Source organism: Sphaerodactylus townsendi, linkage group LG05, assembly GCF_021028975.2.
Source record: "Sphaerodactylus townsendi isolate TG3544 linkage group LG05, MPM_Stown_v2.3, whole genome shotgun sequence".
NCBI lineage: Eukaryota > Metazoa > Chordata > Lepidosauria > Squamata > Sphaerodactylidae > Sphaerodactylus > Sphaerodactylus townsendi.
The window spans coordinates 67,571,756-67,597,623 of record NC_059429.1 but is presented as its reverse complement, the minus strand read 5'-3'; the positions used below and the strand labels follow the sequence as shown (position 1 = coordinate 67,597,623).

The following is a 25,868-nucleotide window of genomic DNA, read 5'->3' as shown; positions in this document are numbered from 1 at the left end:
AAAACCCAATATATATAGTGTTATCTTTATTTTAAATGTCAAAAATTATTTGCGGCTCCAAGTGTTTTCTTTCCCTGTGGAAAACAGGTCCAAATGGCTCTTTGAGTGTTAAAGGTTCCCTACCCCTGAGTTAGACGTAGGAAGTCTCTGATGGGTTTCCAGTCCTCTGCTTTCAGGAGGCAGGACGCAGTTAAAATGAATCACTTCCTGTGTGACCTCTTGGAAGGTTGAAGTCCCCAGAAAGTACTGACCACGTAGTCTCAACAAACAACGAACAAGAGAAACAACCTTGCAACAACTAAGAACTTTAACTGTCAGACTAACAACTGCATTTGGATGGAAAAATGTGTCAAGGGAGGGTCGAGACTTCCTACGTCTAACTGGAGAAAGGCTCTTCACGGTGAGTGAACCAATAGCCGATTCTCCAGTAGAAGTAGGAAGTCTCTAATGGGACCTACAACGCAGTGTCCCTGCTCCCTGGGTGGGAATCTCAGTTTTCCTTAACCAGGTCCAAAATCTTGGAACCAAAAGCAGTTTGAACTGCCGCCCAAGAATCTAACCTGTAATGTTTTACAAAAGTTGAGGAAGAAGGCCAAATGGCCGCTTTACAGATATCCTCAACCGGAATTTGTTGTCTGATGGCTGCATTTGCCGCAGCGCACCTGACTGGGTGAGCTGTAATCCCAGTAGGGACTGTTAATTTGGTGGAATTGTAAGCTTCTGCAATACATGTGCTGATGGCATTGCTTATGGCTGCCCCTGACATCTGATCGCCTATTCTGGGGTGAGACACATTAATGAAAATACTATTTGAAACTCTGAATGATTCGGTCCACAGCAGAAAAGTTTTTAAAGATCTGCGAACGTCCAGTTTGTGCCATAACTTTTCTTTTTCGTTAGAAGGTTTTGGATAGAAAACAGGAAGGATGATTTCCTGTCTCAAATGGAAGGAGGAACTTGCTTTTGGCCTGAATGACGGGTCAGATCTAAGGATTATTCTATCCTTAAGGATTTTGCAGCATGCTAGAGAGACATTGAGGGATCTAAGTTCCGAAACCCGTCTAGCTGATGTTACTGCTACTAGGAACAAAAGCTTCATTCGAGCCATCTGAGATGGATCGAGCTGATAGGCTCAAATGGGGATCTAGTCAATGCTAGGAGTACTGTATGCAAGTTCCAGGATGGGAACCGATGAATCTTGGGTGGTTGTGTCTGGGACACCCCGTTTAAAAATCTAAGGACATCAGGGTGAACTGTAATACGGTGACCGTGGAACTTTGGCCAGACGGTAGAAAGCCCTGCTAATTGTCTCCTGAGGGTGGTAGCCCTAAGACCCTTTTTTACCCCATCCTGTAGGAACTGTAAAACCTGGTTTAGGTCTGGTCTCTCTGGATCTAGGGACCTTAAACTTGCCCATTTTGCAAACAACTGCCAAGTATAATCGTAGATCCTAGTGGTAGATCTTCGTCTAGAACCTAAAATGGTCTGAATAACTTCCTCTGAGTAACCTTTCCTTTCTAACCTTGCCCTTTCAATAACCAGGCGTTCAAATGTAAATTGCCTGGGTCTGGGTGCCAGACTGGTCCCTGCACAAGGATATCTGGCCTGGATGGTAGTGCAATCGGGTTCTCCCACTGCTAGTTCCAGAATGGTGGAGAACCAAGGTCTCCGTGGCCAGTAAGGGGCTACTAGGATCATGGTCACCTGTTCTAGGAATAGACGTCTCCGTAATCTGGGTATGAGAGGAACAGGAGGGAACGCATAAAGCGTTACTGAGGGCCAGGGTGCAATGAGAGCATTGGTGACTATCGCTGTTGGGCAGAAGTAACGGGTCATGAACTGAGGCAGCTGAGCATTGTTCTGTGAAGCAAAAAGGTCGATCTCTGGGGTTGGAAAGAAGTCCATAAGTTGTTGGAATACCTCCGGGAGAATTGACCATTCTGAATTGTCCAACATCTGACGACTTAGCCAGTCTGCTCTGATGTTGAGCTGTCCCTTGATATGCTCTGCTTGTATCGAAAGAAGATTTATTTCTGCCCAGTTCATGATCTGGTCCGCTTCCTTTTGAAGAAGCCGTGATCTGGACCCTCCCTGGTGGTTTATGTAGGCCCTGGCAGCTATGTTGTCCGTTCTGATCAGGACATGCCGGCGAAAGATGAGATGTTTGAAATGTAGAAGGGCCAGAAAAATGGTTCGTGTCTCTAAGATGTTGATTGGGAGAGTCCTCTGAGACTTGGGCCAGAGGCCCTGTGTTACTTGCGACCCCAGGGTGGCTCCCCACCCTGCCAAGCTGGCGTCGGTGAAAATCTGGATTCTGTCCCTGACTAGGTAAGTTTGCCCTGGTTCAAATTGCGTAGATTGGTCCACCATCTTAATTGGACTTTCAAGGATGGAGGAATTGCAATGTTTTTGTCTACCTTGTTTGTAATGTCCCACTGATACTGCCTCAAAAAATTCTGGAGAGGCCTTGAATGCATCCTTGCCCACTGGGTTGCGTCGATGGATGCTATCATCAGTCCTAGGATGCTCGCTAGACGCATCAGTGGTAGTTCTTTCTTGTAGATCAGGTGGGAGACCTCTGATTGGGTTTTTATCGCTTTGACTCTCAGAAGGAAGAGAGAATTTAGATTTGTATCTACAATTGCACCCAGATGCTCCATTCTGTGTGTGGGTAGGAGGGAACTTTTGCTGATGTTTATTATGAAGCCGAATTGCTGCAGTGTGCTTTTTACTAGGTGGACATCCTCCTGGGCTTTCGTTTTGCTGTTTGACTGAATTAGAATGTCGTCCAAGTAAGGGTGGACGTGGATCCCTTTTTGTCTTAATTGGATTATGGGTGGCAGGAGGATTTTTGAGAATACTCGGGGCGCTGAGGCTAGCCCGAACGGTAATGCTTTGAACTAGAAACGTTCTCCGTCCACCACAAAACGGAGAAATTTTCTGTGTGCTGGGTGTATTGGGATATGTAGGTAGGCCTCGGTCAGGTCTAAAGAAGTGAGAAATTTTCTTTCTTTTAAGGATGCTGTGATGGTACGCAGGGATTCCATTTTGAATTTTGCCAATTTTAGGTGCTGGTTTACGTACCTCAGATTCAGTATTGCCCTCCAGTCCCCTGATTTTTGGGGGACTGTGAAAAAATGAGAATAGACACCCGCGTGTATGAATTCTGCAGGAACAGGCTCTGTGGCTTGGATTGAGAGCAGATGCTGAACCGCATTCAAAGTCCTGAGACATTTTTCGGGAAGAAGACTGATTGGTGATGGGAAGAAACGGTGTTTGGGGAAGTGTAGGAATTCTATCGTGTAACCTGACTGTACCACCTCCCTGGCCCAGGCATCTACGATTGGATGTTTCCATTGATCTTTGAAATGGGATAACCTGCCGCCTACCAGAACATGAGCATAGTCATTGTCTCTGGTTCTTGTCAGATTTGGGGAAGCGGTCACCTCTCCTGTAGGGTCTGAAGCCTCCTCTGCGTGGCGTCGAACCTTGAAAGTATGGTGTTTGCCAGTTTGATCTGGTTCTGTCGTTACCTCGGGGGAAAGAGCGAAAGGCACGAAAGGAACGAAAGGAACCTCTACTTGCTGTACCTTCCTGTCTAACCAAGCAGGGGAGTGTCTTCCTATCCTCCTTGTCCTTAACCAGGATCTGATCCAGTTCCTCCCCGAATAACTTCTCCCCCTGGAAGTGGTAACCAGATAGTGCAGTCTTGGAAAGGGTGTCTGCCTTCCACGATTTTAGCCAGACCGTGCGTCTGGCTGCGACAGAAGATGCCATGGACAGGGCATCCAAGATGGAGTCTGCCAGAAAAGATGCCCCCATTCGCACTCTGTCAATGCCTTCCTTAATTGCCCTGTGCTCTGGAGGGAGAAGCTCAGCAATTCTTTTAAGCCTAGCCAAAATAGCTCTGGCCACAGTGGCAGAAGGCAGGTGAGTTTTCATGGACATGGCCAGATAGTCATGTGCTCTTTTAAGATGCACGTCCGTTCTCCTGTCCTGAGCGTCCTTAATGGACCCATCTCCATCTCTAGATACCAGGCTACCAGATTGTATGGAAGCAACAGGGGCGTCCACTAAAGGAACTTGTAATAATTTATTTATGTAAGGAGGGAGCGTGTAAAGTTTCTTAGACGGGGGGGAATGGCTTTGCTGGTTGTACGATTCTGCCATTCTTTTCTTATGCGCTTTTCAAAAGCCTCGGGAATGGGGAAGCATGATCTATCAGTTCCATCCTGGGGAAAATAATCCTGATTTCCCTTAGGCCTGCCTTTTATGAGCTTGAGTTGCTGCTGATTTGGGACCTCCTCTGCCTCTGCAGAGTCTTGCAGGTCTAATGCTGAGATAGTCTTGGAAATGAGGAAAGGTAAATCCTCCACCTTGAAAAATCTCGGGGTGTGATCTGCAGGTTCTACCTGACTCTCCTCAGGGTCAGAAAAACGCTCCATTTCTTCCTGGCATTCTCCCTCACTAATGTCTTCCTCACTTTCCTCTCCCTGTTGTTGAGGGGCTAAGTTAAATCTAGCCGGACAGTTCTGTTCATGCACCGCAGTATGCTGCTGCTGATTAAGTTGCTGCACAATTAGACTGGCAAATTGAAGGGGAGAAAATGAACTCCAGGCTGAGAACACAGGGTTGCTCTGCCCTCCCGCTACTTGTGTACTGGTGGGGGGGTTGTCCCATAGAGCCCGCTGCCCCTTCTATATTATTCACTTGCCTTGATTCAGAAGACTTTTTGTTGGCTTTTTCAGTCTTCTTTGGCTGGTCATGGCCAACTGATGGGGACCCAAAACGTTTTGAGCCAGCGCCCTTTTTTGTTTGGGTCTGTTGGTCCACCGATTTACAGCCCCCTGAGTTGGGTGGCAGATGGTCAGACATGGCGGTTGAATGTTCTGAGGGGGCATTTCCAACTGGCCCCGGCTGGGTAGTGGAAGCCCTGGCTGCTGCTGCCTGCGTAGACTCTGCCACGTTTGGGGCAAAAACCTCCCTTATGGGAGAGAACCTGCCGTCTGCCATTGTGTTGCAGTCGGAGAAGGCAGCCACAAACCGCCTCAGTAATGTGCTCTGCTAGGCAGGAGCACCGCTGCAATACTCTCCGCAAGAAACCGGCGTTCAAAATGGCGGGAAAACAATCCTTCGCCGTGAGGAGAACGAAAATTTCTCCCCCTTTCCGATCGTCAGCTCTTCTCTAAGTCAAAAAACGGAGGGAAAAGTGGGGGAAAGGAGGGGGAACACAGACAAACAAAACTAGAGGGAAAAAGACACACGAGAAAAAACAATTTAAGGCTCCTTTGAAATTAAAACACGGAGCTCTGAAAGTGTCCGTGCACTCCTTACAGAGGCAGGAAGTAACTGGGGACTTCAACCTTCCAAGAGGTCACACAGGAAGTGATTCATTTTAACTGTGTCCTGCCTCCTGAAAGCAGAGGACTGGAAACCCATTAGAGACTTCCTACGTCTACTGGAGAATGGCCCAATATGGCCACACACCCCTGCCAGGCTGAGCATGAGTGCAAGTGTTCCAGAAAGTCCTGGCTACACAGAGCCATACTGGCTCCATATATTAATATAGCTGGGTTGCTATCAGACAGGTCCTGCCTTTGGGCTATCTTTAAAGTTATGGTGAGTATTTTTAAAATTATAATTCTTACCTGTAATGTAGGTTTATTGTGTTATTTTCACATTAAATAATTTTAATGCCAATGGGATACATTTATAGCAAAGAAGTTGAGGATGGCAGCTGATGTTGCCTTGGCACTCTTAACTGCAAGCTCTCTATGTTTTACCCAAGAGGCTTTGTGGGTAAAGGCAACCCCTAAATATTTAAAGACTTTAACCTGCTCTACTAATTTGCCATCCAGCCTCCAGTGGAGGATTTTAAAGGTGTTAGAAAATACAACCCCATTTGACTTTTGAGGATTGATTTCCAAGATGTTAGAGGAGCAGTATTGATTACAATTGGCTAATAGATGATTTAGGCCTGTCCTAGATCTTGATAATAGGAGTGCATCATCTGCGTATAAAAGAATAGGAAGTGACTCATTCCTTAGGGTTGGACTATGAACATTGGATGCTCTTAGAGCAGGGACAAGGTCATTCAAAAAGAGGTTGAAAAGAATAGGGGCAAGAACACAGCCCTATTAGATACCTCTGGATATTAATATTTTAGGAGCTAGTATTCCTGACGGAGGACATTTAATTTGGCATGTAGTGTTATAGAGAGCTCCAACTAGTAGCAACAAATGGGGCTCTAGGCTAAGGGTTTCCAATTTTTGCCAGAGCAGCACTCTACAGACCGAATCAAAGGCTGCCTTGAGGTCAAGGAAAGTTGCATGTTTTAATATTCTGTGTTCACTTTGCAAGTCACAGGAAGAAAATTGAATTAAAATGCTCTAACCAAATTAAACAGAAAAACTGACATATTTTCTCTTCAGGAAATAACTTGCACAGTACTAAGTGATGCACAAAGTTATTTAGAAAAACCATTAGAGACTGTGATCTAGACTACTATGTGTAGCTTGTTGAAATTAGGATCCTAGTATGGAATTTTGCATCGTTTAATGTGTCATGATAACACTTATGTTTTGCTTCAGTTCTGTTTCTTGACTTCTGGTTCGTTGTACAACCCTAACCCTATTGAATGTCCCATGCATCGACTGTATTGACTCATCTGCCAAGTAAGAAAGGTGGACTATAAATAACATCAATCAAGAAATACAATTAAGCAGTCTACAAAATCTGTTCTGAATAGATCACCACAAAGTCACTAGTCCACAGTATGTCACTCAGAGCAATCTGTAGTCTATCAGATATCTGGCCGGCATAATCACTCACTGAAGTGTCAGGTCAGGGGCAAGACTGTAGAGCCAAGTAGTATAGCAGACTTGCCACTCTTCAAGACCTCTGAGGAGTGCAAAAACATTTTCTATAAATGCCTCACATATGAAATACAGCATTAAAATTAGTGTCCCCAAGCTATAAATAGCTGGAAACATGGGACATTTTATCACCTTAATAAAAAGGCAAAGCTTGCAACAAATCCAGCCCACAGACCTGAAACACTGTTAGTTCTCTCTTCTCCACTCCCTGCCCAAAGTAACAGGCAAGACTCATTACAGAATCATTACAGCCGAATAGATCAAATTAAATGCTTACAATTATTAACTTGTTCCACAAAAGTAGTTTTACTGCATACACAGTTGAGGCAGCGAGATTTAATAAGTGCATTCATTTATGCCACAAGCACTTTTAAAATGTAAGCTACAAATTCTTCAAAATCAACCAACCACAAACATTAGTTCTGTGCCAGACAGGGCAATCTCTTGGCCATGCCTGCTATAGCTTCCTGCACCATTGTCGGTGAGATGCAAAGTTAAAATGCATAATGATATGCAGCAATAAACTGTGGTCATTCAGTCATGCATGAAGTATCTTCTATTCTCATTCATTCATTCAATTTCTACATCAAAAGCTCTGGGCACTTCACAATACAATAAATACCACAATAATATAAATTACATTATTGAGTATTGTGAGTCATGGGCATCAAACTGGCTAGCAGTTACCCGGAGGACAACATACCAAACCAGTGGCCTAAATCTGGAGGCATGTCTGTCAGAAGAGCTCTGTATTGCAGGCCCTGTGGAGTTGAGATAAATCTAAACAGGGCATGGATCTTTCCCAGCAGAGCATTTCACCAGGAAGCAACTGCCACTAAAAATGAAGTCTCCAGAATTACTTCAAACTCCACAACTGAATCCTGGCAGTATGTTTTTAGTGTAAGACCCTAGCTTAATTAAGCTTTCACTTAAATGAAAGTAATTCGAAACAATTGCTATGTCATGCCAAAAACATGGTGAAATGTGAATTCATTATATTTATGGTGATTTCCTTTTTTATTGTTATTAAGTTTACCACTTTGCTGTGCCTCCCTCTCATCAAGGAAGCTCCTGAACTACTTTTAGTATCTTTTTAGGTACTTCATTCAGCTGAGACAGCAGGCCACCACGTAATTAAGTTTATTTTCTTCCTTCTCGAAAGTTGAAAACAACTTAGACAATGACTTGGGACAAAGGCACTGGTTCTCCCCACCAACAGTATTAGAAAAACCTGGTGCCCAAAATGCCAACATCTAAACTGTTCTGAGAAGCAAGCTCTGTGTCAACATGTAAAAAACTTAAGAAGACAGCAGTTCCAACTGTCTTTTTAAAAACAATATAACAGACACTAGAAGTTCCCTGTGGAATATAAGAACATAAGAAAGAGCCTGCTGGATCACACCAGAGTCCATCTAGTTCAGCACTCTGCTACTTGAAGTGGCCCACCAGGTGCCTTTGGGAGTTCACATGCAGGATGTGAAAGCAATGGCCCATCTGTAGGTATGCCCATCTGTAGGTATCAGAACTAATAGACCCGTGATGGCGAACCTATGGCACGCGTGCCAGAGGTGGCATGTGGAGGGTCTTTCCTTGGGCATGTGAGTGCCGAATCTCCCCCTCCCCCTTGCCCTGCCAGAGGTGGCTCCCAGGCCAGGTTGTCAGAGGCGCCTCCGAGAAAGGCTGTGCGGGAGGGGAACACCCCAGAAGGCACTGGGGCACCAGAGAACCCCAGTGCCTTCTGGGACGTTCCCCTCCCACACTGCCTTCTGGGGTGAGCAAGCAAGCGAGTGAGTGAGTGAGCGGGCGAAGGGGCGGGGGAGTGGGCAGGGGAACAGGCAGGGGGGCAAACGAGCAAGCGGTGGCGGTGGCGGTGGGCGGGCGAGCAAGGAAGCATGCCGAGCGGGCAAGCAGGCAGGGGCGAACGAGCAAGCAGAGGGAGGCGGGTGAGCAAGCGGGGGGTGTGGGCAAGCGGGCAGGCAGGGGGTGGGCAAGCAAACGGGCGAGCAAGTGGGTGGGGGCGGGCAAGCAAGCGGGTAAGCGGGCGGGCAGTGGGGCGGGCGAGCAGGCAGGGGGCGAGCAAGGAAGCGAGCGAGCAGGCGGGCGAGCAAGCAAACGAGCAAGTGGACGAGCAAGCGGGGGGCGGGCAAGGAAGCAAGCGGCCGAGCAAGTGGGGGCGGGCGAGCGAGCGAGCGGGCAGGCAAGCAAGCAGGGGCAAGCGAGCAAGCGGGCGGAGGGGTGGGTGAGCGAGCGGATAAGCGAGCAAATGAGCGGGCGGGCGAGCAAGCGGGCAGGAGGCGAGCGAGCGGGCAAGCAAGTGAGCAAGCAGGTGAGCAAGTGGTGGGGGCAGGCGAGCAAGCAGGCGGGGGCCGAGCGGGCAAGCGAGCGAGCGGGCGAGCATGCATATACTGAAGGAAGTCCTTTTCCTGAAGGGAAAAACACAGCATTATGACTGATTTGGAGGTTTTTGAGCAGTGACTGGATGGTTTGATTGTGTGTTTCTGTGTGGCAGGGGGTTGGACTTGATGGCCCTTGTGGTCTCTTCCAACTCTGTGATTCTATGATTTTATATATGAAGACTGTGAATAGTCAGCATGGTGTGTAGTGGTTAAGGGCAGTCAATTCTAATCTGGTGAAGGGCAGTCAATTCTAATCTGGTTTCCCCACTCTTACCATGAAGAGGCGTGGGGGGCATGCGAGCGATCCAAGCCAGGTTTTGCCCAGGGCTCCAGTTTGCCTCGTTATGCCCCTGATTTGCCCTGTGTTTATGGTTGCCAGCCTCAAGTTGGAAAATACCTGGAGATTTGGAGAATGGAGCCTCAGGGGCAGGGTTTGGAGCAGGTGGGGACTTCAGTGGAGTATATTGGCAAAGAGGCCACTTTCCAAAGCAGCCATTTTCTCCAAGTGAACTGATCTGTCACCTGGAGATCAGTTGTAATCACAGGAGATTTCCAGCCACTGCCTGGAGGTTGGTAACTACACATATTGCGCAATAGTAGCTGTTCTTAATTCCATCCCTTCCCCTGGAAAAATGTAGGGACACTTTTCTTTGGCTAGGTTGCAATAACAGTTCAAGTTATTGGGAATCAAGAATGTGGCACCCAAAGGTGGTTACTGCCATATTCCAACTCCTTGGTCTTTTTGCAATAGAAATCTGCCATTATTACCAGGGGCTTGGTTTGTTCACATGTGAGCTTCTTATTCCACACAGACTGAGCTGCAACCGTTATATTTATATGCCTCTCTACCTACTTCCTTAAATGTATTCTTTACTATTGTAACAGAACTATTGACAGGAAAATACATAACATCATTTCTTAACACTTTCCCTAATTCAACCTTAACTTTTCCTTCTACTAATCCTTCCTTTTCTTAACCACTATTTGTCTACTGATTTCTAACCTTAACACTAATCTACAATATCTCTGCCATTGTGTTTTTCTTGTAAGACAACAGATGGTAATGTATGAGTTGTTTTTCTAAACTAAAACCTCAGTATTCACGTTAAAATGCCGTATTGGCACTTGGCAACACATAAGTGGGTTTTGCAGTTGCAGTTTGGGCACTCGGACTCGAAAAGGTTCGCCATCACTGTAATAGACCAATATAAGTCAAGATTTTAGGCAATGTTTAGAAAGGCATTAGGGCTTTGGCACATTCTGCTTGCTTTTCATCCTGTGCGTGATCTCTTTTTTTGTTCTAAAGGTTACTTGACTGGTTGTAGCCCCTTTCACTTGAATATTAAAATACCATTTTGCAAGTCCTTATTATAAATCAATATATCTAATTCTCATCATGGTCAAGTCTGCGGACACTTAAATGTGGAGACAAGATGTACCTTTCTACAAACCTGAAAACTGTTCCATGTTTGCAGAAAAATCTGAAGGGCAGATTTAACCCCCTCAAAATAATAGAAGCTGCACTTGTAACTTTAAGAAAATGATGGCCTCAGTAACTGCTGCTATGCAATCACCACAGTATTGACAGCCTTCCTGTCTTGGTTTCTTCCTATAAAAGGCAGAGAGAGTGTATGTGGGGCAGGGGTCTTTGAGGAAGGACTCATCAGGAGCAGGCCTGGAAACAATGTTTGGTTGACTGGATACCACCCTGACTTATATGACTTATCTGAATTATGATGTTGCTACTGTTTTAATGGATTTTAATGTACTTTGATTTATATTGTTGTATTATGTTTTATTATTACTTGTTGTTGGTTTTATTGTACACCGCCCTGAGCCCTTCAGGGGTAGGGCGGTCTAATAAATTTAATAAATAATAATCATAACAATAACCAGGTTACAATTCAACAAGAGCCATACTACAAAAGGCAATGTTGTATACTGGTTAGAGTTTCAGACCATAATCTGGAAGCTTCAGGTTTGAATCACCACTCTGCCTCTGAAGGTCTCTGGGCGATTCTGGGCAAGTCAGACAGCCTAGCTTACCTCACAAGCCTATTGTGAGGAAAAAATGGAAGACAGGAGAATGAGCTCAGCTGCTTTGGGTCCCCACTGTGGAGAATCATGGGGTATAAATGAAATAAATATAGTTGAAGATGGAGGTAAAAAGTAGGCTTGTTTGTGGATGGGAAAGAAAGAAGGAAGCAGGGCAGGCAAAGGTGAAGATCTGGGGTTTCCCTTCTCCTGGCAAGAGGAAATAGTGAAAGGGGAATGTATGGGGAAATCATGTGCCCACTGTATGTCCCTACAGGTTCCCCACTGTGCGACTTTGTAGCTGGCCCTGCTCAACTGGTCCATAATTTTCTCAAGGAGACACTACCGAGAGAAAGAAAGATGGAAAACTGAAGACAGAGGTCAGATGAAGACAGGCTGCCTGATATGGAGCAAAGAGAGATGGAAGCAGGAAAAGGGGACAGGTTATGAGTGCTTTGAGGGAAGGGAATGAAAAATAATGGTGGAAGGGGAAAGAGATGGTCCCCACAAGTCTTGCAGCCCCCCCCCCCTTTGTAAAATCCATTGTCTGTTACGGTTGTCAGCCTGATATATGTCTCTGGTCTATTCTGACCAGAAAAATAAGATGCTCTCAAGAGACTTCTCTGTCTTAGAAGGAAATTTTTAATGTTCAGATAGTGGCAACTATTAGTATGAGATAATAAGTGTGACCTAAATCTGAAGTCAAATATATTTGCATTTAAATATTAGGAAGCTTAAAAACCACAGTCCATAGAAATATTGACCAATTGTATGTATCTCCATAACTTAATTGAAGGATATTCCTATTCTACCAATGTAACAAGTAACTAACTGGTGGCTTGGATTTTCAAAAAGATTACCTACAAGCAGTAATCTTTTGGTCCTAATAGAAATTCCTAAACACTATTGAAAATAATTCAGAATAGACTTTAACCTGCTACAACAATACTAGTGGCCACCCCAAAACCCAAGATGGCAGTCCTTTATTTTTAATTCTTACAGGATCCAAAAACTGTCCAATGCAGGACATGTAAAACACATGTACTTGAACTAAACTGATAAAAGAATTATCGGAACTAGTGGATAGTGTCAAAATTGTACTAGGCTTACTAAAGATATGACAGTTTTTTTTATAATGAAGCTTACTATATTCATTATTATCTGGTGCAAGCAAGGAATGACATAAAACAATCACTTCTGTGATTGCCATTTGTGATCAACAGTTGCTAGTTTGTATTGCTATAAATAATTATTTGTACAGAACATGCATGGCATAAACAGAGTCCACTGTACTGTAAAGTTGGTGAAATAATATCCTATGTATTAACTTCACATCAAACTATTATCTGACTCAAAACCTCAAGAAAAAAACTCAGGGATCATAATGTAATGTAATTTACTTACAACCAAAGACAAGTACGGTATACAGTACGGTATACAGTTCTAGAAAGAAATATGAACACAGAAGGTAATCACACTTACCTGTCGATAGTACTTTTCATATACAGGATTTGCACTGGACAGCTACAGAAAAAAAGGTGAAATGCAAAATAAATGCTTTTGTAAACTTCAGCTTGCTATGAGTAGCTCAAAATCATTAAAATCTCTAATTAGCAAGACAAAAATTGACTTGTCTCTTTCAATGGCAAAGTCTAATCTTCCCTAAGGTATATACTTATGACAAAAACAATCCTTAAAAGCATAAAATAATCATTACATTGCAGATAGAGATGTATGTTCAGAGGGATGTGTAGCAAGAGAACTCTCCAAGTATTTTCTCTGTATTCTCAGATGGAATCACTTAAAAGGCTCTTAATAGTAATGACTACAGGAACCTCAGAAACAGAAAAGTGGAATTTAACTTGGACTGGATATGTGAGTTATTATTTCTGCAAAATGCCTTGCAAAAGAATCCATGTGTCCAAACTGTCTTGGTAAAACAAATGAGCAATTTTGGCAATCCGGTGAAGACTCGGAAGAGTGCTTGTTTAAACGTGAGATATTCCTTAGCACATTGCTTGTCACATGCTAAAATCCCAGAAAAGCATTAATTCACTAAAAGATGCATCAGAGTCCATCTCAGTTTGATTATCTTCGGTTCTCGTAACCTTAAAGTAAAACAGTAGTCTCTTTGGGAATCTTCATATTCAATACTGCACAATCAATGGAAAGTTTATTTTATAAGAACCAATTACCATTGAAATGTACTGTTGCTTAGACTGATACACAGTTAGGAGGGAGAACAGTTTTGCTAAACAACTGCTAAGGGACTAAGCCATCATAAATCCAAGTTTGCTAATCTGTGTCTCTTCTCAAAACAATTACTAGTCTCTCATCTTGAGTCAACTATAGCAATGTCATCATTTTGTTATCAAAATATTACTACAGCCAAACTTACTTTTGAATAGGAAACAGATGATAGTTCATTTCCTGCAGCTACATAACTTCATAAGAGCAAAGAAGTCTCTCTATTCAGCAAACATTCAGGCTATCTGAACTACCATTTCCAGTTCAACATCAGATCAAGAAAAGCAAATGACATCTTCTGTACAATGAGAAGCTTGAGAAAAAAATCTTTTTTCAACAGTCAGGGATCCTACAAGATATATAGGTAGCATGGAAGAGGTTTACTTGCTTGCAATGCAGATGGAACAGCTGGAATTCTTAAGTCTTATACTGAAATTTTCAGATAAAGGAAATATGCTATGCATCAAATGTTAAAGTCAAAGCAAGAACTATTTACAAGCATGAACTAATACTGTGACTCCCTTCAATTTGCTGTTGAACATAAGCATGTGTTCTATTGAAGGCAGTAAACATTAGTTTTTTGGGATCCCATAGATGCTTGAATGTTAATAAGCTTTATGAAATTAAGTCCAAAACTCTCATCACCACATCACTTATCCACTTCAGAGTCCATTTAGTCCTAATGCAAGTGTAGATGAGCCCAAATAGCATACTCATATATCCGTTCTGGTTTACACAAATGCCCTTTTCTCCATTGGGTACTCATACCCTACTTCACTCAGCAAAGTTTGAAGCAGCTTTGTAGCTACTAGTACAAAATGATCCTTTGGTTTACGTTTCACTTCAGCGAGATTCATCATCCATGCCACGGGACAAATATGTACCTCATAATCAATGTTTATCTCCAGTAAGAGACTCTGACATTGTTTAAGGTTCTATCTCTGTTTAGGCCTGCTTCAATAAATCAGACATGCAGTACACTTTTATACTTTCAGCAATAACTTACAGCAATAAATTTGTAATAGTTATCTCATTAAAAATCTGACCCTGAGAGTGGGGCTAAGAATTTATTTATTTATGAAAACAAAGATTTCTGCCAGGAAGCTTATTAGTAAGGAGGGTTTTATAGTGCTCTGCAGTGGAGCACATGCAGCAAGAAGCTTTACCACAACTGTTAATCCAATGTTAAATTAATACAGAAAAGGAATTCAGAGGGAACAGGAATGGGAGAATTTTGGTGTAATACTTTCCTTAAAAAAACTTCAATGAAGAAAAACAGAATGGTTGTCACACAGAACATACCTGTCCAGATATGGATGAAAGTTTTCACACTAGTCCCACAACCACTGCAAAAGTGAGGCAGGGAGAGGACATGGGCTGCAGCCCTTCAGTGGGGAATAGAGGAGGACATGGGGCTTGCCTATGGCTCCAGAGGCAAGGCTGGTTATCAGTGCAACTGCAGGGCTGGGCTTCCTCAAAGCAGAAAGTGCAAAGTTGGCAATGCCAGGGCTTTAAAGCTTGGTAGTCTAGAAGCTAAAGCTATGCCTCCGCTGTCGGCTTATGGGGGCAGGCCAGAGAGGAAGCCAAAGCAAAGTCAGCCGTAAGGGGGTTGGAACATTCTAAAATCTTTTCCAGTAGTGAGGCAATAGCTGTGCTTGTTGATGAAGGAGTTCTAAGGGTTGTGAAGAATTATTTAAGCCTCTCCAGCCCAGAGCCAAAGAGAACATGGTGAGGTTACTCCTCTTTATACAAAGCTTGCTCAGAGAGAAGTGTAGGAGATTGAAGAGAGAGTACCAAAAGGGAGGAGGTGGATCAGGGTGACGATTCAGTTCCCTCTTTAGATATTTATATTCCACTTCTCTTTCCAGTGGGTACCCAAAGCAGCTTAAAACACCATTATCTACCTTCCATTGTATCCTTACTACAATCCTGAAAGGAATTTAAACCGATTTTTGGGCCAAAATCACTCAGAGAACTTTCATGGCAGAGTAAAGATTCAAACCTAGACCTAGTCTGACGCTCTACTACACCACACTGGCTGTTTTGCAAGCTTTCCTATATGGCGTTGTCCCCTAACTACGGTATCAACTTCCATAATTGCTTTTATAAAGAGACTGCTATGTACCCTGAATTTTTAAAAAATCTGCACAAATAGGGTAAATTTTGTGCCCTGTTTAGATTATGCAGTTTTCTTGACTTGCATATATTTGCTTGCTTTGTAGAATTTAATTGACAACTACTCCCTTGGACACCAATTCAGCCCTCCCCTTTACTACTGGAAATTCTATTGAGGCTTTCCACTAAATTTCACAAGCCTTGTGAAAAATTTGAAATTTATTCTTAAAAACTTGTTAAAAACTAGAAACTTGCTTTGTTCAAAAGATACCATCACTAATTTTTTCAAGATGCTGAAAAGTACACAACAGTTTTTGCTTGTATATGACTAACACAACATATACAAAAATGTTGAGTACAGATAAGGCATAAAAAAATGTTGAGTACAGATAAGTACATAAAGCCCCAAGGCAGTACATTTTTAAAAATAGATTTAAAATAATCAAGTATGCATGTATGCCTCCTTCTTGCACTTACATATAAAGTCAAAGTTGTGATCCACTACAAAATCATAGTACTTATAGAATGATATGATTATTGTAAGGCTTTTCCCCTAGCTGTTCATACTATTTATAGTACAACTTCGGTTTTGAGTTATAGTGCATGCATACTACTCTCAGTGCAAAATTAGAATTCCACTGTGCCAATTTAAAAGAGTGCTTAAACTTGCATTGCTATTTATTAGTGTCAAAATCAGTTGACTTTACCAGATGTTATAGCAGCCTGTTGGGAACACCTAATGTGCTTAGTCTATATCATAGGTGTCAAACTCACGACCCTCCAGATGTTATGGACTATGGTTCCCATCATCCCCTGCCAGCATGATGCTGGCAGGGGATGATGGGAACTGTAGTCCATAACATCTGGAGGGCCGCGAGTTTGACACCTGTGGTCTATATGATAATAGCCTAACCAAAAAAATTCCTTACATGTCTAAATGGGTCGTGTTTATTTTAGATAATAGCCACTCATTTTAATTCTGTTGGAAGCACGCAGATTGGCACTTCTACTCCTAGTTTGCTCTTTTACTTTGTAATATACAACTTGTTGCTATGTAAAGAAAACAAGCATTTGTGTTAGTCATTTTAACTCCAAACATATCCAGCAACATAAAACATTTGAGCAACAGCAATTAAAAGCAGGGACAGAATGTTCTCAAAAGAAGGGATATTCGGCGTTCAAACATTTAATAACTAGATTAGATTTTTTTTCTTAGTGCTGGTGTACCATTGCATGGTACCCTAAATGTATACTAAATGCAGAATTTAGAAATGCAGTAACTCCTAAATTAATCTGGTGAAGCCACTTCAAGAGACACATTCTTATAGGGGCAACTACTTAGAATCCCAGAAATCTCAAGGCCCTTACTATAGTATTCAGTGCTGTTACAAAGTAGGAGTACAAAGCCAGCCTGGAACTGTAAGGCATTTTTATTGCCACTCGAGAAGGGGAGGAAGCAGTCCAAGGGTGCAGAAGGAGACACAGAAAACCCCTTTGTATGGGTTAAATTTAACCACAGCTGTTTTATTGGTGTGTTGGCAAAAGGCATAGAATATGGGGCACAGAGGTGCAGAATATGGGATGGATTCAGCACTGGGCAGCACAACTGATGTCCCCCAGTGACCACTGGGCAGCATATCTGCTGTCCCCCAGTAATAAGTTTTCCTCAGCCCAATGCTTGGGGGAAAACACCAATGCCTGGAGCAGCAAGTAGTGGGAGCCATCTGGCTACTGGCCTCTGGATGAACTCTCCTTGCTGCCAGGGGGCACTCCACCCCAGGTCTCTTATGGAGGCTCCCACCAAATGGAGAGGGCCAGCACGCAGGCTCCTCCCCATGCACAATTCACCAGGCTGTGACAGATGAAATGCAAATAAAAACAACAATCACCGTAACCAGAATGCCAACAACAAAAAACTCAGACCTATGAGGGAGGGAGGATGGGAGAAGCCGTCAGTACTCGGGCGAGAAGAGGCACAGGATGGCCCAGCCTGCTCATATAAGGCCACGGCCCTGTCTCCTCCAGGCACATCACTCGCTTGCACCAGGAGCTGGACAGCCCAGCCCCATGCTGGGCTGGATGCCGCCACTTGAGTTTGCCCCTCTCCCTGGCCCACCCCCAGGCAGCAATGGCGGCCAAGGTAAATCTCAGCCGCTCTTTAACCACACCATCTCTCATAACATTTGTAGACTGGAAAACTCAGCTAAACAAATGCTTCAGGCTCAATCACCTGTGAAGTACAACTCCCTGGTTCCATTCTGTTTTCAAGTGCTCTTTTCTCAGTTCATTTATAACAGCCAAGGCTATTTTACACTTTCCTCCCCCTTCAATGTTCATGGTTCAGAATTAACTCACAAATGTTACCATTAGTATCCAGTTCATCTTCCAGGGAACTCAGAGTACCTCTTTATAAAAATGTGGCTGAGAAATTCACATGAAGAGTGACTTGCATTTAAAGCATGGGAAAAGGTGTTTGAACACACGCTCTCTGCCCTGAAAGCAAGTGCCTCACAAAGAATTTACAAGCTTAAAATGCTTCCACAATATTTAGAATGCAAGTTTATTTTCACCCTTGGTAAGCTTTCCATATTTAGATTTCACATTCTCAATGTAGGGCTAGTCACAATTCTCTCAGAACTCTTTCAGCCCCACCTAGCTCACATGGTATCTGTTGTGGTGAGATGGAGGGAAAGGAATTTTACAGTATTTTGAGACTTCTTATGGTTCAGAAAAGTGGGGTATAAATCCAAACTCTTCTTCTATCTAAGGCACAATTCACATCACACAGTCTACCTGGATTGTCAAAAGACATGTGTCTTCGAGTTCTGCACTGAGAACTCAATTCCCAAGCATGCAGGTGCTTGATCAGGGTTGTGGCACAAAGGGAAAAGGGGTTAAATTCCCACCCTATCTTTTTCCTGACCCAAAAGCATCCTGACAGATGCTATTAGCCTCACTGGGGATACTTACACATAATTGTCAGTATGTGTATGTTTTCCATCAGGGCATACAGAGGCTCCCACAGGCACTTACATGATGAAAAAACAGTGTGAATGTTTGTGTGTTGGGGGGGGGGGGTCAAGCCCCACCTCCCTTTAGTCCAGATCTGAATTAAGTTCCCAACATGGAACTCCAATATATGCCTTGTCCAAAGTTCTCATTACAGCCACATGTCTCCATATGGGCTTGTAATTAATGTTAGGGTTGATTCATAAGTGAGGGACAAATAGGGCTACCTAGCAACAAACCAAAAAGGAAAAAATATGCCAGGTGATAGCTTTATTGTCTTGCAATGCTTCTGCACATTTCACTGTACAAGCTTCATTGGGGGATCAGAGTTCCTATGTTTTGATTCTTTCCACAGCAATCAATTTGTACTGTATCGATCAATACAACTCATTTGCTGTGGAAAGAGTCAGGACTTAGAACTGATACCTGGCATCTTTTTTCCTTTGTTACGATTTTTGTGCAATACTTTAATTACTGCATCATACTGGCTTTCTTCTAAGATACTCTATTGGATAAGCAATGTTACAAGCTGCACTTGGCAATTCTACCCCCATAATGTGCAAAGAATTCCACTTTAAAGGAACTTAGTGCCATGTTAGTGTGCACAAAACAACAGCCTTGAACTTCATTGGTCTGCAATGTTTATATGTAGCAATGTATCGAGTGACATTTTTCACCATATCAGGAAATCAACAGTGACTACATAATTCCTTATTCAGCACATAACATAGATTTAAGAACCCTCAATTAATGCACTGGAACAGGGGATAAATACATGAGGATGATGAGCACATAAACAAACACATAACACCAGCATAAGTCATAATGGCTGGGCATCCTGTTAAACATGTAACCCTAATTGGCACCAAGGAAGTAACAGGGATCTTCCATCCGCCAAATTAGGGATGTTTACATATCATCTGCATTGAAAGGTGTTACACAAGACTGATTTCCATACACGCATGAAAGGCATGAGTCCCTCCCATATATACATAAATTCTGTTGCTACCAACTTTATCCAATGCTGAACTTGGTTCTTGCTTTCATGCTACAGAATAGAAAAATAGCAATAAGCTATCCACTCATGCATTGGACCAGGTCTTGACAAATTTTCTTTAGCTATAGAAGCCAGCCCCAAAATTTAGAAGCTCATTTTTGAGCTTCAGGTTCTGTGTTATTGTTATTTATTTAGAACATTTTTATGCTGATTCTTCAGGAACCTGCCCAAGGCAGCCTACAAAAGAAAACACTAAAAGATACTAGAAGTTGGCATTAAAATCCCCAGCCCAGCATAAAGGCATAAACCATTAAAAAAACCCCATACATTGCTTAGAACTACAGTTTCCAGCTAAAATACTGTTTTAAAAAAAATCAGGCCCTTCATTACAAGCCCGGTGAACAGGAAAGTTTGGCCCTGGCACATAATGGAAACAAATGTAGGTGCCAGGGGAGCCTTGAGGGGAAAGGTATTCCACAAGGCATGTACCACTACTGAAAAGACCTGTCTCCAGTTACCTGCCTTTTTGTTGAAGATGGGGGCACAGAGCAGGACTCGTGAGGCAGATTTTAACAGGCTTCAAAGTGGATAAAAATCAGTGATTTAAAAAAATATATTTAAATTACATTTTAATTTAATTTTTTAATAAAAACTTTTTGAGGAAAAAATATCTAAAGATAGTTTATATAGTTTTGTATTTAAGAGACATTAAAGTCTACAGGTTATCAATCACAAAATAAGGATTACTTTTAAATATGTAGCATGAGGCTAAATATTCATACAATGGTACATTTTTGGTAAATGATCTCCATTAATTCATTCGTAATGACTTGCTCTTCCAGAGGTTTCTATAAGATTATTTTGGACAGTTTTCTATCTAAGGCCTGTTCCGCATGGGTCAATAAACATGGGTGTAGGACGCTAAAAAAACCTGTTTTTGTGGGGAACTTTGCACAGATCCCGCCCCCAAAATGAGTCTGCCTTGTGTTATTTACTCCAAACCAGGTTAATTGAAAATTGCTAAACAAGCAAGTCTTTAAAAAAGTGAACAGCTAGGCAGGAAGCACTTTATTTGCCTCTGTTTTCCTGATTTAAATTTTTTGCGGCTTGTAGCTGCGTAGCTATGTAGGTGCAGATAGTCATATAGTGGGACAACAGCATGGCTGTGAGAGTTCATTTGTGCATGCCTGTGTACCTACACGTGGGTGGCAAGTAATTTTTTTAAGTAGATGCGTCTCCATGCAAAGCAATACGAATTGTTTCCGTGGGCTCCAATCACTACCTGCACAGATGCATGTGAATGCAAAAACAGGAAAAAAGGTTCCCTTATCCTGACTGCAACCCATAATACATTAGCTGTATGGAAGGGGCCTAAAAGATATTATCACAGATGACTTTGTTTTTGCAATTCTCAAAACTGTGAATTTGTATCTACAGAAACAACATGCCTCCTCTTCACAGCAAAAATGTAATAAAATAAACAAAGAGTTGGGAAAAATACCTTAATCCCATTGTTCCTTTGTGAATTTATGCACATAGAATCAACTCCTTATCTCTTTTCAAGAAGTTCAAAGAACAGAAGATGGTTTGGAGCAGAATAGATCTACACAAGGAGTTAAGTGTGAGGAGGGAGGGACAAGAAGTAAAAATGGAAGTGAAACCTTTTCAGCAGAATACTGCACAAGTCTTAGGATCTTTGTGTCTACAGTCTGAGGTTTATCATATTATTTTCTCGCTGGAGGAGAAAATATTTAATGGCAGCGGTCCTTAAAAGAGACACAGTTTGGGAATATTTTAATGAAATTCCTCTACTTATGGGTAAAGCAGGCAGGCATGCAAAATACACACTGCAACAAAGAAATGCAAGGCCAGGTGGCCCAATTGCAACTAAAGATAATTATGAAATTATTGCAAGGTGAATTATCTAGATATTTCTAACAGTATAACCAAATCAGTAAATTGTTGATATAACTGTAAAACTAATCTGACAAGTTATTTTTCTAAAAATGAAACCTTCATCTGGTGGTAATTATTAAGATTATAACAGCAATAATGAGTCTTCATATAGAACACAAAGAAAACTGACTGTCCAGTGTTTACATTATAATTTAAATCAATCCACCTTGACTGGCATGATGGACATTGTGGAAGAAAAAGGTGATTGTTCCTAACTCTAAAATTGTCAATTTCTAACATTACTAAAGATATATTAAAAGTGTTGTAGTGTAGTGTGTGTGTATATATATATAAATATGGAATTACCCTTGTTGCCTTTATTTTGAAAATTTATACACTGCCTTTCTGCCCTGATCAGGGCCACCAAGGCAGCTAACGGATTAAAAGCATATATAATTAAAAATACGTAAGAAAAACCATTAAAACTTTCAAAAGGTCATAACTGCAACATTTAAAAACTAAAAACAATTAAAATACCATTTTAAAACAATTTAAAATATACACACAGTACAATTTTCCATCACGTCATAGCTGACTTATGGTGACCATGTAGGGTTTTCAAGGCAAGAGATGTTCAGAGATGGTTTGTCAACATCTGTCTCAGCATCACAACCTGGTCTTCCTTGGTGGTCTCCAATCCAAATACTAGCTAGGGTCAATGCTAGCCTGCTTAACTTCTGAGACCGGATAAGATCAGACTAGCCTGGGCTATCTAGGTCAAGGCACAACAACATACATATACATAAAAATAACAATTCAAACATAGGACAGGAAGGAGTGATCACTAAATGAATATCAGACAAAACAAACAAGGCCTTCCCCTCTGGCAGAAGACAGTAGAAGAAGATAAACAAGTTGCCTGGGCAGAGAGATCCAGAATTTTGGTGCCACAACCAAGAAAGCCCTCTTCCAGGTTGCCATCTGCCTAAGAAAAAAAGAACAGGGCTTCGGAAGATAGCAGTGGTTAGTGGGCAGTCCTTCAGGTCCTAATAACACCAATATCTTGAAATGTGTCTAGAAACAGATTGGAAGCCAGTGTAAATGAGAAAAGACTGGAGTGATGTGGTCCCTATGACCCACTTAATGAACATTCTGGCTGAAGCATTCTGCACCAACTGAAATCACAAAACACTTTCCAAGGGCAGCCCCACATGAGTGCACTGCAGAAATATAATCTGGATTTACCCAGAGAATGCATTGCAGTGGCCACTGATGCCACCTGCTCATCCATTTGGCGGCAGGTGACATGTCAAGTTCCAGGTCAGATCTTGTGCTCAACAGCAATACTTCCATCTTGTCAGGATTAACCTTCAGTTTTTAGCCTGCATCCACTCCAAAACTACATCCAAGTACTGACCCTCCGCTGAATCTGCCAGAAACACAAGACAGAACTGAGTGTCACCTGCATATTGGTGATAACTCAGCCCAAATCTCCAGATGACCTTACATAGATATTAAAGAGCACAGAGGATACGATGAAACCTTGCAGACTCCACAGGCCAAAGTGCTGAGCAGCAACCCCCCAGCACCACCTTTTGAAACCTATCCTTCACGTGTGACCACAACCACTAAAAATAGTGCCTCCAGCCTTGAAAAGAAGTCAGGAGCATGCCATAATTGCTGGAGTCAACAGCCATGGAAAGGTTCAACAGAATCAGCAGTCATGTGTGTTTCATCCATCTCCCAACACAAGTCATCCACCAGGGAGACCAATGGCCCCCATCCAAAGGGGGTGGAATCTGACCATGGAAATGGACTGTGGCACTCGCCCCAGCAGAGTAGTAAAACTGCTGGCTGGCATGTGGCCACAGGTGCCCTCCCTGGTGCTTGGACACAGTGCCAGCATCCCAGCGCCCGATGCCTATTCTCTAATCTTAATCTACTTTCTTCCCAATTTTTCATAATTTAGTTGTTTTTAAAAGCTGCATTTCATTGAATATTAGGAGTACAGAAGGCAACTCATTAAGAAATGAATGCATCCACTACATTTAACATAAACAAGTCCGATAAGAAATTAATGGATATACATTTTCATGTCATACAACAAAGCATTCTGATGCAAAATGATAAATAAGCTTCATGCTTTTGAGGATCACTGGAAGACACTACAATAAAATCACTGCTGAAAATACTGGGTGCCAGAATGAAATTTGTAGGAGCCATGGCAACCTGATACTCAAGATTTGTTGAGCCCTGAATTATTACCTAATTGTGCCTGATTTGTAACAGAAAGAAAAAATAATTTTTAAAATGAGGTGGCTACACAAGGTAGTGGTTAGAATGACAGATGAGAATATGGGAGAATCAGATTAGAACCACCTTCTGCAGTGGAAGTCTGCTCAGTTACCCTAAAGTAAACCTTCTTACCCTACCCTACTCCACGGGGTTGTCCTATGCTACTTGGTAAGCTACTTTGGATCCATGCTGAGGAAAACAAGAGTACCATGAATGTCACTTAATCAATGGTAAGTCAGTGTTTGCAAAGCCACAGAACATAAGTAGGTGTGCTGAAAAAAAAGCAACTGAACAGCGATAGGTAGACGTCTACCTCATAGGAAAAAAAGAGAGGATGAGAAGTTTTTTAAAAAGGATCAAAACTGGTGATAACACAAAAAGACTGCGCTGACGGTAGTTAACACACACAGTAATGAAGAAGCAGAAAAACCAAGCACAGAATTAAAGTTGGTGTTTAAATGCAATCATTAACAGCAAAGGCAGCCAAATCAAACACATGAAAAGGGAAGCTGCGCCGACACGGGGTATGGACGAACTGCAGATGCCCGTGGCCAATTTACACTGGGCGCGAGATTTCGTAAACGAACTACAGCCCTTTTCGGCAGATCCCGCAAGTGGCCTGTGCGCTGAAAGGCACGGGACGCTCCACGGAAACGGCATCTCAGCAGCGTTGAGACCACAACAGACTGTGCAAGAGGGAAAGTGCACCAAGAACCAAGAAAGAGACCTCTTGGGGAGAAAGAAGAGACCGCGGGACAGCCAGACCCTCCAGCGCCAAACAGCAGAATAAAGTCCAGAAGGGAGACCGCAGGGCGAACGAGAGGCCGGGAGGAGAACGCGGGTTCAGAGGGAGCGACCAAGTGGCGAAAGGACTGTGCGGAGGGGAGGAGGAGGGAGGGGAGGAGGAGGTGGCACGAGAACCTACGTGAGCCGGGGAGGGGGGGACACAGACCCGCCGCTCCTCGCCAGAAGAGGCCCGCAGTCGCTTCTTGCTTGCCCGCCTCTCAGCCACTCCAAGCGGGGGCCTCCTGCACACACACACACGCACACCACCACCACCTCCGACAAGCCCGCAGCTACCTGTGTCAAGGAGAGATGAGCAGCCATGCTGCTTCCATCATGCACCAGCAGAGCAGGAGGAAGGAAAAGCGCCGCGGAAGGCCTCAGCGGGCAGGCGGCGGCTCCTCCGCTCACTACCCAACTTCAGCAACTTCCCGAACCACCCCGACCAGGCCCCGCCCGTCCGTCTGCCACGCAGCAAATCCCGGCGCAGGATTTCTCCCTGGCGTTCTTCTGGACCGGAGCCACCGGCCGGCTGCAAAACCCGGCTTCGGAATGAACGCTTTAGCCTGGGCTGCAATCCGAGCCCCTGGGGCTCGGCAGCTGTTGGCGTGTGGTGTCGACAGTACTTTCCTCTGGAGGTTTTAACATTTGTAACTGTGTCGTACTGTTAGTGACTTCTTGGTAATGAAGAGTTATGTTGTATGGCTTGCTGAACAAATCTACTTAAATTCGAGGTTCTTCTAATTGTTCTCAGCAAGCAAGGCGTGTTTTCCGTTCCCCACCTCCCCCTGATTTTTCACTAGTACTTCCAGCATAATCATTCTTCTCACTTAATTAAAGGGAGTGGTTAGAAAGTATTTTATACGCACCTATTCAGAGTACCATAGTATTAAAATAGACACACAACCATAAAACCTGCAATCCTATCATACTTATTTGTCAGACAGGGCCATTAAGCTCTCTGAGACCTGCATGCCTGCAGGTGAAGTCTGGGGCTTTGTTTTCAGGTTCTTACTACTTCTGTTCAATTCAGAATTGCAGTTTAAAATAATATGTTGGAATATAAAGAACTCTGCTTCCAAAGTAGTTTTTGGGGTTACACATAATATAAAGGGAGGGGCTTCAGTGAACTCCAAGGTTCAGATGCAAGCCTGTTTGTGTGCAAAGTGCTTTCGTGGAGGATATTTTTCAACATTTTTTTACCAACTTGGTTGCTAGTAA

At 43.0% G+C, this 25,868-nt stretch overlaps 1 protein-coding gene across 2 annotated transcripts in view; it reads right to left on the bottom strand.

Moving 5' to 3' along the window:
- The window catches only part of EPS15 (epidermal growth factor receptor pathway substrate 15), a 78,591-nt gene extending 53,504 nt beyond the window's left edge, over nucleotides 1–25,087 (bottom strand). Inside the window, exons 1-3 of one of the 2 annotated variants that reach the window (XM_048496479.1) lie at nucleotides 24,945–25,087; nucleotides 21,175–21,276; nucleotides 12,788–12,829 (exon numbers count right to left, since the gene is read on the bottom strand). In XM_048496479.1, coding sequence (XP_048352436.1) covers nucleotides 12,788–12,829; nucleotides 21,175–21,210 — 78 coding nt within the window. In that variant the 5' untranslated portion in view covers nucleotides 21,211–21,276; nucleotides 24,945–25,087. The remainder of the gene's footprint in view (nucleotides 1–12,787; nucleotides 12,830–21,174; nucleotides 21,277–24,944) is intronic. The other variant, XM_048496478.1, reaches the window with a different exon arrangement.
- Between the last annotated feature and the right edge of the window lie 781 nt (nucleotides 25,088–25,868).